Source organism: Pungitius pungitius, chromosome 19 (genome assembly GCF_949316345.1).
Source record: "Pungitius pungitius chromosome 19, fPunPun2.1, whole genome shotgun sequence".
NCBI classification, from domain to species: Eukaryota; Metazoa; Chordata; class Actinopteri; order Perciformes; family Gasterosteidae; genus Pungitius; species Pungitius pungitius.
Window position 1 is genome coordinate 5,870,385 of NC_084918.1, and position 17,999 is coordinate 5,888,383.

A 17,999-nucleotide genomic window follows, 5' to 3' on the forward strand; every position below is an offset into this window, starting at 1 on the left:
TTTGGGAAATGAGTTGAGTTTAATGCTTTGCAAGCCAACACTTAGCCCTCGATCCCAAAATACTCTAAGCAACAGACAGTCTCTAAAATGCCGAAGCCTGAGGTTAGTGGAAACAACCGGCAATTAGCAGCCTTTTATCAGCACGAATGTGAAGAAATACGACAGTAATTTCCTTTATAATTATGTCGGTAACGGTATAGTAAGCTAGCTATTAGCTAGTTAGCTTACAGAAAGATAGCTTAATAGAATATTGTACAGGTTGCTACTGTCTTGCTGGTTAACGTTGCTTGGCGGAATATTAAACGTTAATACAAATGCCGCTTGCTGTCAACAACATAAACCAGAACTCACAGCTGTATGCGATTCGTTAAACATGATGTAATAATGCTGTAATAGCAGGTAAATTGGTCTAGGTTAGCTGTAAAGCTAGTTTAATCAACAACAGCTTGTTAGCATCTTAGTTGTTATAACGTGAGAAGCTCAGTGAGGTTTAACCGATGTATTTAAAACAATGACGATACAGTCTGGTGTCATGATACTTGTTTAAAATACCTACTCTAACCGGATGTTTTATGTGTTCATTGCAGGACGGTCACGGGAGGGATTTAAGGTCCAACTGCTGAATGTGTTGACCGGTACCTTATCATAAATGCAACTGTGAAGACAGAATGCCAGAGATGACCGAAACTCAGACACCTGGTCGTAAACCCAAGTAAGGATGTTTGATATGTCTGCTGTCTATCACTGTTGCATCCAAAATATCCCGAGGCAAGTGACATATTTACATTATTGGAATAATAATGTTGATTTTTTTCTTTTGCAGAAAGAAGAAAAACAAAGAATCTCACAATGCAGGTGAAATAACGTCTCCTGTTATACTTCTATGGATGGTTTCGTTAAAAGGTGGTGACTGGACATTAAAGTGTCATCTTTTTTTTTATATAGTTGAGAGGCACAGAAAAGAGAAGATTAATGCTGGGATTAACCGCATTGGTAATCTTCTACCCTGTTCAATGGCACTTAAACAGGTAAGAGGCAATCTTGCATGCTATTTTGCAATGAAATGTTATTGTCATTTAAGTGCTTACAGTTTATTGTTTGATATTTTAATATTCTATCATCTATAGAGTAAGAACATGATCTTGGATCAAGCCTTTCGTTACATCACTGACCTGAAAAAACAAAATGATACATTTCTTCTGGAAGGAGGAGATAAAGTGCAAGGTGAAGTTTAATAATTCAATGATTTGCATATAGTATTTATTCATACTCTAAGTGTGACTATAAAGATCTTGCATTTAGAATTATTAACATATGCATACTTTTGATAATGTGTGTGCTTGGTCTGTGTGCAGCTGAGGAGATACGTCGGCTGCGGTGTCAGATGGAGGAGTTGAGGAGGGAAAGTGCTCAGTACTTCGAGCTCCTTAAAGCCCATGATATTAACATTTTAGAAGACCCCACAATTCACTGGAGGGGACAACAGCGTTACCCCAAGGTGGCAAAGGTCACCCCCAGTCACCAACTCCCAAAAGGGATTGATGTCTGCTCCAATGGTGTTGTAAAGGGCCCAGCAGGGAAGGAGACCAGCCCGGCAAAACAGTCTTCTGAAACATTAATTCTTCAGCCACCTTCTGATGTCAGTGACAGGTTGAGAGTTAATGGAGCCCTGTTGCAAGTTAGTACCTCTTCTTCCGCCCCTACACTTCTCCCTGGGTCGACTGCCACACCCAACCAGTCTACAACAAGCCTGAGAGTGATAGAGCAGTGCGGGGTTGAGTCACCGGCTCCAGCCCCCACTCTGCCACCCTCTGTGTCTTACATCACCCTGCAGATCCCAGCAGCCACCACAGCCCTTTCCCAACAACCACAGCCTGCCGCCCCGGTCCCAATCCACACCATAACAGCCACTTCAGCGTCACAACTCTTCACCGAAAGCCCAGCGCAGCCGGTGCCGAATCCGGCCACACTTACCCAGGCTATAGTCACATCCGGAGCAGCAACCTCTGAGGTTTGCTCTTGGGCGACACCGGACAGTGCTATGAGGACTTTAAGTTACACTGCTATTCACAGCAGCCAAGCCCTTCTTAGGGCCGGGGCGGCAGGCAGCACGCAGACAACCTGGACCACGCTGCAGATGGCAGGAAACACGGTGCAGCCCGTCTGCCAGAGTCTCCCCACCCCAGAAGTAATCAACACCGGCCAGACTGTCCAGCAGATGACTGTGTGTCCAATGGGCAACAAAGCCTCTGTTCAGCCCATTCAAATTCAGATGCAACCCCATGTGCCTGCACTGCAAGCACCCCTTACAGGACACAGTCAAGCACAGCCCTTTCAGAGACCCACCCAGCTACAGCCAGCAATCCTGAACCACGTAGAGCCTCAGTCTGTTTTAGCCCCCCAAACACAGTGTGCTGTTCTCTCTCAGGCCACCATGTTAACTCAGCCTACCGTTGTGCCGCCACAGCCCCAGTCTGCTGCGCTTAAACCAGCGCCTTTGGTTCCCCATCATACAAGCGCCCTCATACCTCAGCCTCAGTCAGCCCAGGTGCCCCAGCCACAGGCCACTGTGCTGCCCCTCCTTCAGACCATGCAAGTGCTGCAGGTCAACCCCACTGGAGGGATGGCCTCAAGTGCTACAGCCCAACAGAACACCAACAACCCCAGTGTGGTCATTCTGCAGCAGACCAGTTCTTGCCCAAACCAGTCAGTTGTAAGGGAGGAAATAACAACCCAGCCACCATGTCAGCATATCGTAATCATCCAGGCACCCAATCAAGTTGCACCTGCCCCTCAGAATTCTCAGCTTGGCATGGTGCCTGCTGCTGTGCCCACCGCAGTACCTGTTGTGTCCTCTCACATATCCACGACCAGTTGTTCAACATCTGCCACTCCCTTACAGAGTGTTGGGGGAAAGCAACTGGTGCACATTCTCCCACGTCCCGTTCAGCCACACATGAACCATTCCCTTCAGGTCACACAGGTTTCCTCTTCCGCACCAGTTCCTCCAACACCACAGACCATCACTGTGAACGGCCAGGTGTTTGCTTTGCAGCCCATGAAGACCTCTGACAAATCCACCTCCCATACCGGCCAGAGTACACTCCAGCTGGTCCAGCCCACCACCACTGAGGAACCAACTACTAATGTGGCCCTCAACAGTTTAGGTGCACTTAGTAGTCTCAATCAGAGCATCTCTCGGGGCCTTGCACTCACCCTTTCCAGTCAGAACAACGGTCAGCTTCCAGCCGCTCCATTATCAGTCGTCCAACAGAAGCAGCCTCCTGCATCCATCCCCAGAGCTGCACTTGCTCTGCCTGCCCGGCAGCTGCAGGTCCCTTCTTTCAACCCAGTCAAATCAAGGCTGGTGGGCAATGCATCTAAGAGTCGAGGGAAGAGGCTTTGCAAAACTTTGAATACAAAGAGGCCAACTGCAAAAAGGACTAAACCAGCCCTCAAAAAAGAGCCCCGTGAGGCACCACTTGTTGTTGCTGCCAGGCCAGTGGTCTCTGCCAGAGACAGTCAGACAGTTCAAGTTTCAGTTTCTGAAGCGTCACAGTCTTCACCCGTAAAAGTCATCGACATAAGCCCCACTTGTACCAAAACTGTCACAATGGCAGAGGGGAGTGAAGCCGTGGCGAATATCACCTCTACACAAAACAGTCAGATAACAATTGTGTGTAGTTCATCCAGTGACTCATCTGTATTTAGACAATCCCATCCACCGAGCAAAAGCTCTGTCGCTGCAACTCAGACCGACGTCGATGTACTCTGTAACCCTAGTGGTGTGGCAACTGCAGTTACAACTGTCAACGCCACACCGGTCAAGCCAACCATTGTCAGTGCAGCCGTGGTCATTGAGAGTAAACCATCGATAGTTTCTGGCAACAACTCGGCGATTAACAAACTCTTAGCTCCAGAGGTTAAACAGCCAACCAACAGTTCAGCAACTGGCACAGCACAAACTAAGTCAGCTGCCACCACTTCAATTCCTAAACAAAGCAAATCTCTGGTGGCTTCTGAAGGGGCCACCGAGACTCCGTTTATTCCCACCACTGTTTCTGCAGCATGCCTGACTCCAGTCTGCACCAGCGGTCTCCCATCAACGGCACCATCATCTTTAAATCAGCCCACCCAACCATCTTCGGTGTGCCGTGACCACCACGTGTCCAATTCCCAAGATCCTCTGCCCTGTAGTAAGCCCCAGTCACAGCCCACCACTTTCCCACTGATGTCCGCAACTGTGGCGCCATCATCGCCTGCATTTACCGCAGCCCACGGCGCTGTTACAGCCTCTTCAACAAGCTCAGAGTTTAGGAAAAGGGTTGCCACAAGTAGAGCTGGAACTCAACCGAATGATGTGAATATTCCCCACCCTTTGCCCTGTCCTCCTGCCGAACACAAACCGCCCCAGCCTCCTCGAAGAGATATGGAGGCTCAGTTAGAGAGGCACTCCGCAGCGGCAGAGAAAGACGTCTCGGTGGCAGCGACTTCTGGCGCTCCCTCGAGAAAGGATTTTGCCTCATCTCAACAGGTGTACACTAACCTCGACGATCAAACCACAGAGCACCCGATGACGTCTAGCAGACAGACCGATTCTCCCATGTCTTCCGGGGCCGGGGGAGGCAGGGGCTTCTCCGTGGCGTCCATGCTTCCCCAGGGCCACACCATAAGTGCGTCATCTGGCTCCTTTGGATCGTTTACATTCACATCCGAACAGGCGGAAATGCTGGCCCTGGCCATGCTGGAACAGGACAGTCCAGGTAGGCGGAGTGGAAGCTGCTCTGGGAACCCTGCTTCAGCAAACCCCACCGCAGCCACGTGGGAGCCCCCAAAAAACCAAATAGGGTCGAGCAGTAAAGAAAGGGGTTCCGCTGGACAGCAGGCCAAAGCGGCTAAACCCACGGACACCGTGACGGTTAAACCCACTGTCCATGTCAGAGGGCATGCTGGGGAGGGGCCCAATGGAAGCAGACATCAGCAGAACATCTCATACTCCCAGTCTCAGCCTCTCCCCCAGGTTCCGTCGCAGAGCGGCACTGTGGCCAGCCTCAGCGTCAACAACCTGATCCGGCCGAGCTCCACTCAGCAACACTACCCTGGCTCCCCCAGTCTTGTCCCGCAGGGCTCAGTTGCGTCACCTGTAGGGAGCTCAGGCCACATATCCCAACCCCCAAGCAACACCCTCTCGCCCTGCTCCGGTGTGGCCCAATTGAATGAGTACACCCCCTTGAAGACTGCGCTAATGAGGCCTCAGGGAGGAGTCGGCGTAGGCGAGCGGCATGGGAAGATCATCTCTAAACGGCAGGCCCAGGAGGAGGTGATGCTTAACACTGGAAAACGGCCCAAGCCGTGCCCTCCGTCGGCTGCCAACGTCAGCCACATGGACCTGAAAGCGCCCGACCACAGCCAGATGATGGTGGGGCAGCTGCCGCCCACGTCCTCAGCTGTCATGACAAGGATTAATGCAGAAAGCGGAGGCCCCCTCTTCTCCACAAACTCTTTCATGAGCCCGGTGGTACGGCCGACAGATGGCCACTGCCCTCCTCAGGCAGCCCTTGAGCAGAACCAGGCGGGTGTGCTTCATCTGCCCCAAGGTCACCCACAGCATGCGGCAAGCCAGCCCGGCCAGCACCTGGGAGGAAACCTGTACATGAAACAGCAGCAGCACGAGCAGCAGAGGCACCATCTGTATCATTTGCAACACCACCTGACACAGCCGGACCCCGCACAGCGGCACTCGCTGCACCAGAGGGCGCTGCAGCAGCAGCAGCAGCAGGAGCAGCAGCATGTGCAGAAGAAGCGAGGGCTCGTCAGAGGCAGTCCGACTGGCTCACCTGCCGGCCTGCAGCAGAAGCAGCACCACCTGGAGAAGTCTGGAGTTCAGCAGCAGCAGCAGCAGCAGCAGCACTCACATCAACAACAACAACAGACGCAGCATCAAACACACACGCAGCAACATCAACAACAGTCTCACCAACAATCACAACAGCATCAACAGTCGACACAACACCAACAGGCTCATTCTCAGCAGCACCAACAGCAAACACATCAACAGCAGACACAGCATCAACAACAACAACAACATCAACAACAACAACAACAGCAGCAGCAGTTACAGCAGCAGCAGCAGCAGCAGAGCTCCCACTCCAGACACCAGCAGCACCTTCAGCAGCAGATCCAGCAGCAGCAGCAGCAGCAGCAGCACTTTAGACACCAGGAGAAGAGTTGTGAGGCCCAGTCAGCGGGATCCAGGGTCCACCACAGCAGCCACCTGGCCCCGCAGGACCACCTCAAGGTTGGTGTCACATAGACAGGAGAGATGAGAGTTAATGGGACAACTTTATCCAGCCGCTAGCTCTTTTCAGCTCTAAATTATGTGTTGATGCATTTGATGAACGAGTAACTTTAGGACCAACCAATCAACACAGCGGCGTCAATCGGTTTTCAATTTCACATTAAACCACACTACAAAAATGTAGTTGGTCTGCAACTTAATCGCAATATGTGGCTTGATTCTTGTATGTGTGTGTGTACTAAACAAAAGGAACTTGTGAGGGGAATTTTAATTACCGTAGTTCTTTCTATATGATTACATCACTACCTCAGAAGGGACATTTCTGTCAGTGTAGTCAAGCAGGTCAGAAAACTGGTGTGCTGGTGTTTTGTGCAGCTCATTGGTAATCATGAGAAACAAAAACCAAATGCTTTCTGAAGAGCTATTCTCCTATAATTGCATTTATTTATTTCTTGCCGGTTAGAATTGGTTATATTAAATGGTTGTGTAGAAATGTATTCAAGGTGACAGGAAGGTCGATGAATATTGATTGAATGATTAAGACTTTCATTTGAAGATAACGCTCTGTTCCTCTCCCTCAGCCCGGCCAAGACCACAACGCTATGCAGAGGATGATGACGTCTCGGCCTCTGGAGCAGCAGCTCATCCCTCCTCCCAGCAACCCTGTGTCCCGGTCGTCTGACCTGGCCTGCGCGCCCTCGCGGCAGGACCGCCACCGCGTCTCCAGCTACTCTGCCGAGGCGCTCATCGGTAAGAGTTCCACCAGCGGTGAACAGCAACAGCGCATGGGTCTCCACCTTCAACCCGGCCGCGGCGCCGCACAGGAGCAGCCGGACCTCCGTGGTTATCTGGACACGTCGCGGGGGAAGGCCGGCATCGCACACAACCCGCAGAACCGCTTGCCCTCCGACCACTCGGGAGCGGCGGATGTTCAGCGCGTCTCCGAGTGTCCGCCGTTCAAGGCCATGGGAGGAGGAGTGCATCAACTCGGTGGCTTTGAGGCTCAGGTGTCCCGTGGGAGCGACATGGCCTCCAAGTCACTGCCGTCCTCTCAGAGGGTCCCTCAGGGGCAACTGCAAGGCGGGTTCAGGATGGGCGTCGGCCCTCCACCGGACGGCCGCAACCGCTACAGTGCAGCGCACCCCGGCTCGCAGGGGGTACAAGTGGGCCTCCCCCGGGAGCAGGACGGTTGTCACCAAAGTTTCATGCAGAGCCTTCTTTCCCCCCACCTGTCTGAGCAGAGCAGCCACCAGCGAGCAGTGCAGTGCTGTCCGCCGGTCGGCATGGAGTACAGCTGTGTGCCGGGAGGCTCTTCGGGAGACCTGCAGGCCAAGGCCTCCAGCCCCGCTGCGGCCCAGACCCAGAAGGCCTCTGCGATGCGGCACGGAGAGGCCAAGGGCCACGTTTCTCAGGTCGGCAGCAACATGCACGGGGGCCCGGGTGCGCGCTCGGGTCTCCCCCACCCTCTGACCCCACACAGCAGCTCTGAGCCCGGCCGCTCCTCGGCCCCCGCCAGGGCGCCCGCCGCCGTGAGCCAGCACTCTCGCCACATCTCCCGAGATCCACAGGCCACCAAGCTGAGACCCGGTGACCGGCCTCGGTCAGGTGCGCTGAGGCAGAGCAACCCCTTTGAGCCCGAGGGCCATCTGCCGCTGCCACCGGGGGGCGGGGGGCTGCTGGGCAGGCCGCAGTCTGGAGGAGAGGCGCGGCGCAGCACTATCGTCCGCTTTATGGCAGACACCGCCCAGGTTCCTAGCGACAACAACCTGGTTCCCGACCAACACCTGACGCAGAACTTTGGTTTCCCCTTCATGCCGGAGGGAGGGATGAATCCTCCGCCTCCAATCAACGCCAACTCCACTTTCATCCCTCCGGTCAGCCAGCCCAACGCCTCCCGTACCCCGTCCCTCCTGCCCGTGGAGCCCCAGAACACCCTGCCCTCCTTCTACACTTCGTACTCGCCGGCCGCTCACCCCAGCCTCCCCAGCGACGTCACCCTCCAGTACTTCCCCAACCAAATGTTTACAAGCCCAAGTGCCGACAAGGGCAGCGCCCCGCAGCTCAATAACCGCTTCAGCTCGATCCTGTCCCCGCCTCGCCCCGTGGGGTTTGGGCAAGCAAGCTTCCCCTTGCTGCCGGATATGCCCCCGATGCCCATCGCCAACTCCTCCGGGATCACCCCCCACATATCCAACTTCAGCCTCACCTCCCTGTTCCCGGAGATCGCCACAGGCATGCCCAGCGACGGTTCGGCCATGCCCATGTCCCCCCTGCTGTCTCTCTCCAACTCCTCGGCCGCGGACTCGGGCAAGCAGCCCAACCGGCCCGCCCACAACATCAGCCACATCCTGGGCCACGACGGCAGCTCGGCCGTGTGAGGGCAGGACCAATCGCTGAGGTCAGAAAGAGGTGGTGACGCACCTGATGACGGTTTACATGTTCACACGGTTTTCGGTGTCAGATTTGTTCTGAACGCCACACGTACGATGTCAACGTTATGATTTGAAATATTTCAAAAAAATCTTTTGAATTTAAGGTGACATGAAAATATAATTGCTTTGAGCTCTTTGTTGGTTTAACCGACTGTTGAATTGTGGGTCACTAAGAAACCTGCAGTTTCCTACCAATGTAATTTACTAACTTATATCAGGTTGTACTGTACAGAATCTGTTTTTTTTGACCCCGAGAGCTATTTTGTAAATACTAATGTTTCATATCAGAATTGTTAGATTATGTATGTATTTGTAAATACAAGATTGATTAATAAAGTTTATACGGAGACATTTGTATTTGCTGCCAACTGAAGACGTGTGTGTGTGTGTGTGTGTGGTTCTTGCTCCACTAGACAGCACTTTAACTCAGTCAAACCTTTTCCGTAGCTCCGGGTTATCTTTTTTTTTGTAAAAATCAACCAGCGGGGGAAACAATTTAGATCTGAAAAATGCATTATTATAGTTTTTTGTGGTCACCACACAAATGAACAAAGATTAAAAAGATGCACCAAACACCTGTCAATTTTATAGGCTTTTATTTACAAGCAATAGTGCTCCAGCATGTGCAACCACACAAGGGCCACACTGATGAGGGGAGTGTAGATTCAGGATCTCCTTCATTTTGTCTGCAGACGTCTCTGGCAAAGACTTAATACTTAATGCACCGACCTGTGATGGAGGAGTAATACTGACGCACGTCACAGCGCCCTTCACCTGGCAGGCATTTGGTAACCAGCAAATGAGTAAACACAGAAGTGGTTGCAGTGTGAAGTTCAGCTTATCAATGACTTGAGTTTTAAGACAGTTTTTCCAGAATCTCTCCCATTCAGTGATTAAAAAAAAAAAAAAAGCACAATAAAAAAATAAATAACTATACAATATATGATCTCTTGTACACTACAGAAAGAATGATTTATGGTGCATACACTTGTTAATATTTTGTTAATGAACAATCCATAATACATTTGTGTTATTGCTGTACAAAAGGACAGACGTTTGTGTTGTGAATATGTGACAAAAGCAACAGAGCTTCACGGCAGCATCAGTCTGGTTTGAATTGTACATGGAGCACCTGTGATCCAAACATTAAAGATGGAGGATATCTGTGAGGAAGGTCTAGAAATGAAGTGCTCAGCTGAGAGGAATCTCCCCGCAGGCTGTAGGTCCCTCGACTGGTCTTCACACGAGGAACGACGTCTCGTTGTGTTCATTTGTCCTCCCCGGGAAATGCAGACAGCTCAGTGAGATTCTTTTTCATTGTGAAAATAAACTAATATACAGTATAATCAGTATGTACAAAAGCTTAAATATATAAATATCTGTGATACAAAAATAAATATTTGTTTTCTTCTGTTTGTTGGACGGTCTCTTAAGCATCTCTTGTGTTGGCTGTCCCTCCGTCCTCAGGGGACCCCTCACTCAGGAGGATGTTCACTTCCTGTATTCTTATGTCTGCCGATTGCGGCGTCGAGGCTGCCGAAGAGGAAGTGGTGAAAATCCCTTCGTCTTCCAGAGAGAGGTGAGGGTAGGATGCCGGCTCTGCAGAGGAGAGAGAGAGAGAGAGAGAGAGAGAGCGAGGCGGTAAGAAACAGCTGATGGTGGCGCTCAACGCGTTTCACAATCAGCACGAATACCCACAAAGTTGGATGCGTCGTATTGGAAAAGCTTTGTTCCAAATGAACCAACTAAAGAGTCAACCAACGTGAGACTCCACACGTACTGTAAGAGAAGCCGTCCTCGGCCTCGTCGCCAACAAAGAAGTTGCCGTCGCCTCCCGGTTCCTGGCAGCAGAGGTGCTGATGCGAGGAGTCCAGGAGCTCCAGAGTGGAGTCATCTGGAGGACAGCAGCTCTGCTCGCGATGACCTGGACCACTGAGGAGGACATGTTCTCACATTAGTTGATCCTTAGCGACCGTTCCTCCGCTGCGGTGCACCTGAGGGGTGTGTAGGCGTACCTGGAGGAGTAATGGTACACAGGCACGTGTCCATTTGACATCGTGTGGGGCAACAACGTGTCACACTCCAAATCACAGTCCCCCTCCTCCTGCGAAACACAAGATCATATAGATTACAGGTTATAAATTAAAAAGGGAAACAGGTGGGGAAGGAAAAAAAGGACATACTGTAACATCTATGGGACTATTTAAGTTGTTTTTTTTACCTGCTGGCGCCCCGTCAGGCGGCGCGTGGGGGGGCAAGCTTTGCTGTTGGGGGCGTACTCCCGGTTGGCCGGGTAGACGCCGTGCGGCGGCGGCGCCGAGCGGCCGTCCAGAGGGCAGTGGCCGGCCAGGGCGAGTCCCTGGAGGGGAACCATGGTGTACTGGCACGAGGATGCGGGGGCGGCCGCGGCGGGGAAACACAAGTCGGCCGTTTGCTCTGAAAGCGGACAACAACAAAAAAAAAAAAAAAGGGGGGGGGGGGGGTTAGATTAAGCGGACTTCGGGGCGTCAACGACTGCAAAGAGGAACCCCCCCCGAGAGCTCACTCTGTTTGGCCCAGGCCCTCCAGAGGCAGAAGGGGATGAAGGCGACAATGATGAAGACGAAGGCTCCCAGGACGATGCCGACGATGAGGTAGGGGAGGTCGCCGGGCCGCGGCACCAGTCCGCTGGGGCTCTGGAAGCCGGAGTCCGGGACCTCTGACGGAGTGGGCCGTTGGGGATTCGGACGAGCTGAGGAGACAAAAAAAAAAAAAAAAAAAAGTTAACAATCTGCTTAAAGCGGAAGACGGCTTCCCTCTGCCATGACGACGGGAGCGTCGCTCGCATCTCTAAAAGGCAAACGCCCGCTGGCTAGAACTCGTTGCCGTGCAGGGCCCCCGACGCAGGAAGCGGCCTCACCTTTCGTTTCGAGGATCACCACGTTGCCGAATTCGCTTTCCCCCTTCTCGTTGAAGCTCTGCATCTTGATGTCGTAGGCCGTCTCCGGCTGCAGGTCGGTGATGGAGTGCCAGTATCGGTCCCCCTCCACCACGTCCTTCTTGTAGTCGCTGTCGTTGTCGCTGTCCGTCGGCCGGTAGTAGATGTAGAAACCGTAGATGGGGGTGTTGTTTACGGCGGTGTACTTTTGGGAGGGCGAGAGGGGGGAAAAAAATGACATAAGCGTCACAGCGAATTGGAACATTGCAGTGCAATTTTTTCTTTTTTTACCCAATAAATAAAACCCCATTTGTTTTGAGTTTTTTTTTTTCTTCTTCTCCTTCCAGCCACTCACCGTCCATTTGAGGATGACGGTGGTCTCGTTGATGGCCTCGTTGTAGGTGATGTAGGGTCCGTCGACGGGGCGCTCGTGGGTTCTCCCGCCCACCACCGTGTACGCCTTCGACGGGGCGCTGGGAGGACTGGAGCCGATGACGTTCACCGCCACGACGCGGAACTTGTAGGACGTACCTACAGGGGGGGGGGGAGGAGGGATCACCATGACTCATCGGCCTCAATGGGTGGGGGTGGGGGGAAAGAGACGAGCTGCCAACAACGAGGCCAAATTTGTGTCGACTAACGATGTTTGTCTTCAAGTCAGTGATGTTTTCCTTTTCTGTGATTGGGTTATGGCTTTGATTGATGGCAGCAATCACTGAAATGACTGCAACAACACTCACGAGGATGAGTTTACAGGCCGTGGGAATGTAATCACGCGGGACGCTATCATTCCAATTATGTGATCTCCCAGTCAGAATCAACCTCCGTGAACAATAACAACGCTGCATACGAAGAAGATGGCCGACCTTTCTCCAGGTCCGTGATCTCCACGGAGAGCCTGGATGGGGGGATGTTTTCCACCGCTGTCACCCAGTCCTCCCCGGCCTTCTTCACCTTCTTGTACTCCACCCGAAACGACTGGATGGGGAAGCCGCGGTTGCCGCGGGGAATCCAAGTCACGTACGCCGACGTTTCCGTTGCCGTGGAGACGGTGGGCTTGTCGGGGGCTTCTGGAGCTGCACAGGAGGAGGAGGAGGAGAAGGAGTGGTGTCAGATAGAGGACATACACTTTGGAGGCAACACTCTGTAATTATGACAGCGGAGGAAAAACCAATTACATTCAGCACTTACTGAGAGTTCATCCTTCAGAGACAGAAAGGCAAAAAAAAAAAAAGAGTGAAAAGTTTTCATGTTAGTCAAAAGAAGAATGGTTAGTTTACACAGTTAATTTAGTAGGAGAGCTGTTTATGGTGAGTATAGTTAATAGGAGGTAGTGTTTGAGGGAGGTACCGGGCTGCAGGGTTACTTACGGGAGAGGCTCGGCGAAGGAACGGCGGGAGTTTTCGGGGGGTCATCTTGCCCTACACCTCTGCGACCTGAAGACAGCAAAACAGAGTTTTAATCACAGAGCTGATATTTGAGCCACGCAACAATGAAATTAATTCTCTTCCCTCAGCCCCTGCATTCAGCAACACTGCAACACTGTTGCTGAATGCAAAGTATCAAAAACCTTTTTCTAAAGTGACAGTTTAATTTTTTTTTTACTTTTGCCAGTTCTGAAGGTCATCATAGCAGGTTGCCCTAAACCTGCACAGTTTTTGCCGGCCATCTCCACCTCATACAGGCTGTCTGGCTGCAGCTTAGCCAGAGTGAGCTTGTGGAGGGCGCCAGAGATGCTGCTGGAGGTCCAGTCTGCCAGAGCATCTCCCACCTGAGAGAGAGAGAGAGAGAGAAAGAGAGAGAGAGAGAGAGAGAGAGAGAGAGAGAGAGGCACGAGTTACCGACAAAGAACATCAAAGAAAACCACTCATGTATTCATGCGTTTTAAACAGAGAACGCACTGAACTGACTGCAGTACCTTTCTGTACTTGACCATGTACTCCAGCACGGGGACACCTCGCTCGTGCCGCGGCCTCCAGGTGAGTTCGTAGTAGTCGGCCTTGCCCGTGCGAGGCAGGCTCAGGATGATGGGGGCCTCGGCGGGCAGGATCTGTCCTGGCAGCTCGGAGCAGTCAAGCGGCAGCGTGGCCCCCGCGGCCCCGGGCCTCACGGGCGGCTGCTCTCTCAGCACCTTGTCTGGGCTGAGCGGCCGATAGATGGATGGCAGCTTGCCCCTGGATAAAATCCCTGAAGAGTGGGAGAGGTACGGCGTTACATCTAAGAGGCTGCGGCATTAAAATAGTTACCTTTTTTTTTAAACCGATTTCCCCCCCGACTTACCGGTTGATACTGTGATGAGGCGAGCAGAAGCCTGTGAGCTGCCCACCCCGTTCTCAGCCATGCACTGGTACAGCCCGTCATCCTGAGGCCCCACGTTTGAGACCCGCAGGCCCCGGGAGGACAGGCGGTGGCGAGGAGACGGCGCCAGGGGACGGGCGTTGTGAAGCCACATCACCGAGGGGGCGGGTTTGCCGCGGGCCTGGCAGGTGAAGCGCACCGTCTCCCCGTACACGACCTCCTGCTGCTGCAGCTCCACGGTCACCTGGGGAGGCTCTGCAGGCGAGAAGAACACAGGTGGAGAGGCCAGTTCAAGACCTGGAAGGAAGCCCGAGTGTTGCCGTGTGCACCGTTTTTAAAACTCCTTCAAGTACCAACAAAGTCACATGTATGAGCACACTTGTGTGTGTGTGTGTGTGTGTAAGGGCTGTATGACAGGCAGGCAGAGCCAGGCCAGCCAGTTGATGGTTGACTGCTTGTGAATCAGGCAAAGACAGAGCTCATTACAGCAGCTCTCTGGCTTTAATTACAGCCAGCTGCAGAGACAAGCCCACAACACACACACACACACACACACACACACACACACACACTCACACAAAATCACTGTAAAAACAGCCATCCATAACCTAGACACACTCAATCAAGTCCTGCTAGAGAACAGAGAGCCCTGTCTCCACAAACTTAATTCTTACACACCACCACCCAGGCTTACTTAATCTCGCACACACACACACACACACACACAAACATACACACGCAACTGCGTGCACAGAAAAATTCCGCCGTCCTCTCGGTCCGCCAAACAGGAGTCGTCCTAATTATTAAATCCATGACACGGACAGACCTTTACTACGAAAAGCCTTCAGAGGAACGTACTTTTAACCGAGCCATTCATAGAGCGACTCCCCTCTCAACGTGTACTCACCAAACACCTGCACGTCGTACAGCACCGTCGCCGAGCTGGCCGAGCTGGCCGAGCCCACGCCGTTGTCCGCTCGACAGACGTAAGTGCCCGAGTCGGCCTCGCCCACCGCGTCGATCAGCAGGTTGCTGAGCAGGAAGCGCGTGTTGTTGCGGGAGCGCAGGTCCCGCCCATCCTTTGCCCAGATGACCTGAGGAGTGGGGATGCCACTGGCCACGCACTCCAACACCAGCCGCTGGCCTTTGGTCACCATGATGGACCGAGACGCCGGAGGGTAAATGATGCGAGCCGCTTCCGAGGTGGAGCCTGGGAGGAGACGGGTGGGGGGGGTGGGGGGCGTTAACATCCAAAGTCTTACACATCTTTGAGTTGGGCTTGCGATGGTTTGCGCTGCCGGTGACTCACGGCGGATGCGCAGGCGGTCGGTGGAGGTGGATGTTTTGACCTCCTGGGTGACGGGGTTGTAGGCGGCACACTTGTACGGCCCCTCGTCGTCCCGCGTGGCGTTGGCTATCTGCAGGTTCCCTGACGGCATGATGAGGTAGTTCCCTGTCAGGGGGAGAAAAAAAAAAGAAAACAGGTGTCAGTGCAAATTACTCTACATTTATGGTCAGCAGCTCTAAAGGCAGTTACTGGATTCAAAAGGTTTTATTTCTTAGAATATATGTTCGCAGTAAAGAAAAATGATGTGTATGTATTGATGTAATGCGTCTTGGCAAAGTGTTTTAGTTTTTGTATATGAGGCAAATGCACCATGCAATTTGTCTCAACACTGTACAGCAGAGTACAAATAGTACAACGTGCCATTCCAATGCACGTTGACCACAAGGTGGCGCCCCAGAGTCTGACCCGGGGAGTCGGTGGCTGCTCGTCAATGTGGGATTCATTTCCTCACAGATAAGCTGCAGATATCAGTACCTACAGCTCCCAGGCATCATCAGCATACCAGCCACAAACCACCGGAGTCCCTCTTTTCCTCCAAGCAACTTGGAAGTAAATGGCTTGCAAAATAAACAACCGTATTCCCATGTTTAAACATTCTCGAGATAAAACCCTTATCACCGGTTTTATAATGGGGTCAGATAGCAGGATTATAGCATTCCGGTGAATTATAAAGACAGTTTGACGATTAGGCGGGAAGCAGGGAGAGATTTGGGGAGATCTTGGGGCACTGAGGCGGCTCCGTACCTTTGGATGTTTCCAGCCACTCCTGTTTGACGCTGTAGCGGACCTGAGCCTTGGGCTGGCTTTCGGGGAGGTGACATTCAATAACAGCAGTGTTGCCTTCGTCGACCTCGATCTCCTGCTGGTCATCGCCCTCAAAGTCCCGCAGCTCTGGAAGCGAAAAAAGTAAATAAATAAATCAGCGATGAAGTCACATGACTTCAACACGACCCGGGCGCTCTTTGATCGTCTCGATGCACGGTGTAGATCGCATCTCACTGCACATGTATACGGGTCAGTTGCTCTGCTTTGGAAGGACTAAAATACCCACAATCGTCTGAGGAATAACAAACTCTGAGATCACTGCGCTGCTACCACATTTGGTGTCCTCATTGTAGCATAACCACGCTCAACCACGACGTCCAACGCGTCGGCTCCATTCGGTCATTTCCATCTCTGCGTGTATTACATCATCGCCTTTGAGTCACAGGAACTGTACGGTTCCAGCTCATTATTCGGTTTTACTGAATAATCCCCCTATGGATAAGTCCAAAGCTTCAGAGTGGTGCCTGTAACGTTTGAGTCGGTGTCATTAATCCCCGTCTAACGTTATACTGGGACCGGAGCCGGGTCAGATTCAGTGGGAAATGGGTGGAGTGGGATTACTGGGGCCATGTGCTGCGACTGTGTCCCACAGACACTGCGTCTACGCAGCACAGACACTCGTGTGACCTCTGACCTCCTAACCCTCCCTCCCTCCCTCCCCTTGCCTGAGTGGCCCGGAGGCCTGGCCATGGGGGGGGGGGTCAAAGGTTAGAGGTGACCATCCTATAGCATTTCAAAGGAAGTTATCCAGTGTGGGAGAAAGCAGCAAAACTTTGACCTGAAAAAGCCGCAAGAAAGACGAAAAAAAAAAGGTCTAGCTGCCATTTTATAAATTTGAGACAGAGGGAAAAGTAAAATGACTCCAAAAAGAGGGAAGGCCACAGCACAGCAGTGGAAAAACAAAGCAACTGTATGAGAAACAACTGAAGAAATTTGTCATGAAAGAGTCAAGCAGTGAAATGAAAGATAAATAAAACTTCCCCAGGAACGTAATTAAACGCCTACCAGTCCTTGTTGATTTATTCTTAACAAATATGGCCCCTCTCCATTCTTTCCAGGGGTGTTATAACTGCCGTGTTTTTCTTGGACCGGCCGCTCTCCCTGGCAAGACGACCAGGCGGCTGGTATATACAGTCAGCTGATGAGACACAGCTCTAATAAGTCAACTTTAGTTAAGGCCAGAATGTCTACGGATGGGGACGACCAAGTACTCGGCGCACTGAACAAACACCTCTATGGCGGCAAGTTGATCTGCTCACCGTACATGCTGGATCTACCGCTCGGTCTGCCTGCTTTAACACACACACACACACACACATCCTGGCTGGGACTCTCATCTTTCAGAGTTAGAGCTGAAACAGAGAGGGAGGTGTGTGTGTGTGTGTGTGTGTGTGTGTGTGTGTGTGTGTGTGTGTGTGTGTGTGTGTGTGTGTGTGTGTGTGCGCTAAAGAGAGAGCCTTAAAAGGGGGGCAGTGTGGCGCTCCATTTGCTAAATCAATCAGACGTTGTTTTTACAGACCCCCCCCACCTCATCTCTACCCATCCCACCTTACTCCTCTTCCAAATTCCTCCAGTTACACCTTTTAAACCCCCCCCCCCCCCCCACATTCTTCACAGGAAGAACCCCGCATGGCTGCCTCTCAGGTGTGAGTGCGTGCACATCTATTCCTTCTAAGCTGTGTGTGTGTGTGTGTGTGTGTGTGTGTGTGTGTGTGTGTGTGTGTGTGTGTGTGTGTGTGTGTGTGTGTGTGTGTGTACATGTGTGCGTCCTGCAGGGATGGAGGATTGATGGCATTCATAAAGTGAAGCAGACCTCCCGCACGAGGGCCGCTTGGCAAGGCCGACCTGAATATTTCTACAGACAGTGCATTCATCATCTTT

General features: G+C 52.2%; 2 protein-coding genes across 3 annotated transcripts in view; one reads left to right on the forward strand and one right to left on the reverse strand.

Annotated features, from left to right (window-relative positions):
• Positions 1-9,556, forward strand: LOC119198832 (basic helix-loop-helix domain-containing protein USF3). Its single transcript, XM_037456370.2, has 7 exons — positions 1-102; positions 588-712; positions 824-855; positions 946-1,028; positions 1,128-1,224; positions 1,356-6,298; positions 6,880-9,556. The coding sequence occupies exons 2-7, from the start codon at positions 669-671 to the stop codon at positions 8,674-8,676; spliced, it is 6,996 nt and encodes a 2,331-aa protein (XP_037312267.2). The 5' UTR covers positions 1-102; positions 588-668; the 3' UTR covers positions 8,677-9,556.
• Positions 9,310-17,999, reverse strand: part of boc (BOC cell adhesion associated, oncogene regulated) — a 21,171-nt gene continuing 12,481 nt past the window's right edge. For both annotated transcript variants that reach the window (XM_037456373.2, XM_062559330.1), the window contains exons 4-18: positions 16,038-16,184; positions 15,255-15,398; positions 14,853-15,155; positions 13,928-14,200; positions 13,566-13,834; positions 13,253-13,418; positions 13,018-13,083; positions 12,514-12,723; positions 12,003-12,178; positions 11,630-11,852; positions 11,276-11,461; positions 10,952-11,166; positions 10,746-10,834; positions 10,511-10,662; positions 9,310-10,329 (exon numbers count right to left, since the gene is read on the reverse strand). In XM_037456373.2, coding sequence (XP_037312270.2) covers positions 10,160-10,329; positions 10,511-10,662; positions 10,746-10,834; positions 10,952-11,166; positions 11,276-11,461; positions 11,630-11,852; positions 12,003-12,178; positions 12,514-12,723; positions 13,018-13,083; positions 13,253-13,418; positions 13,566-13,834; positions 13,928-14,200; positions 14,853-15,155; positions 15,255-15,398; positions 16,038-16,184 — 2,789 coding nt within the window. In that variant the 3' untranslated portion in view covers positions 9,310-10,159. The remainder of the gene's footprint in view (positions 10,330-10,510; positions 10,663-10,745; positions 10,835-10,951; positions 11,167-11,275; positions 11,462-11,629; positions 11,853-12,002; positions 12,179-12,513; positions 12,724-13,017; positions 13,084-13,252; positions 13,419-13,565; positions 13,835-13,927; positions 14,201-14,852; positions 15,156-15,254; positions 15,399-16,037; positions 16,185-17,999) is intronic.

Coding starts and splice junctions, on each gene's coding strand:
- LOC119198832 (XM_037456370.2), top strand. CDS start 669: ATGCCAGAGATGACCGAAACTCAGACACCTGGTCGTAAACCCAA. Junction 856..945: donor CAAAGAATCTCACAATGCAG/GTGAAATAACGT, acceptor TTTTTTATATAG/TTGAGAGGCACAGAAAAGAG. Junction 1,029..1,127: donor GTTCAATGGCACTTAAACAG/GTAAGAGGCAAT, acceptor TATCATCTATAG/AGTAAGAACATGATCTTGGA.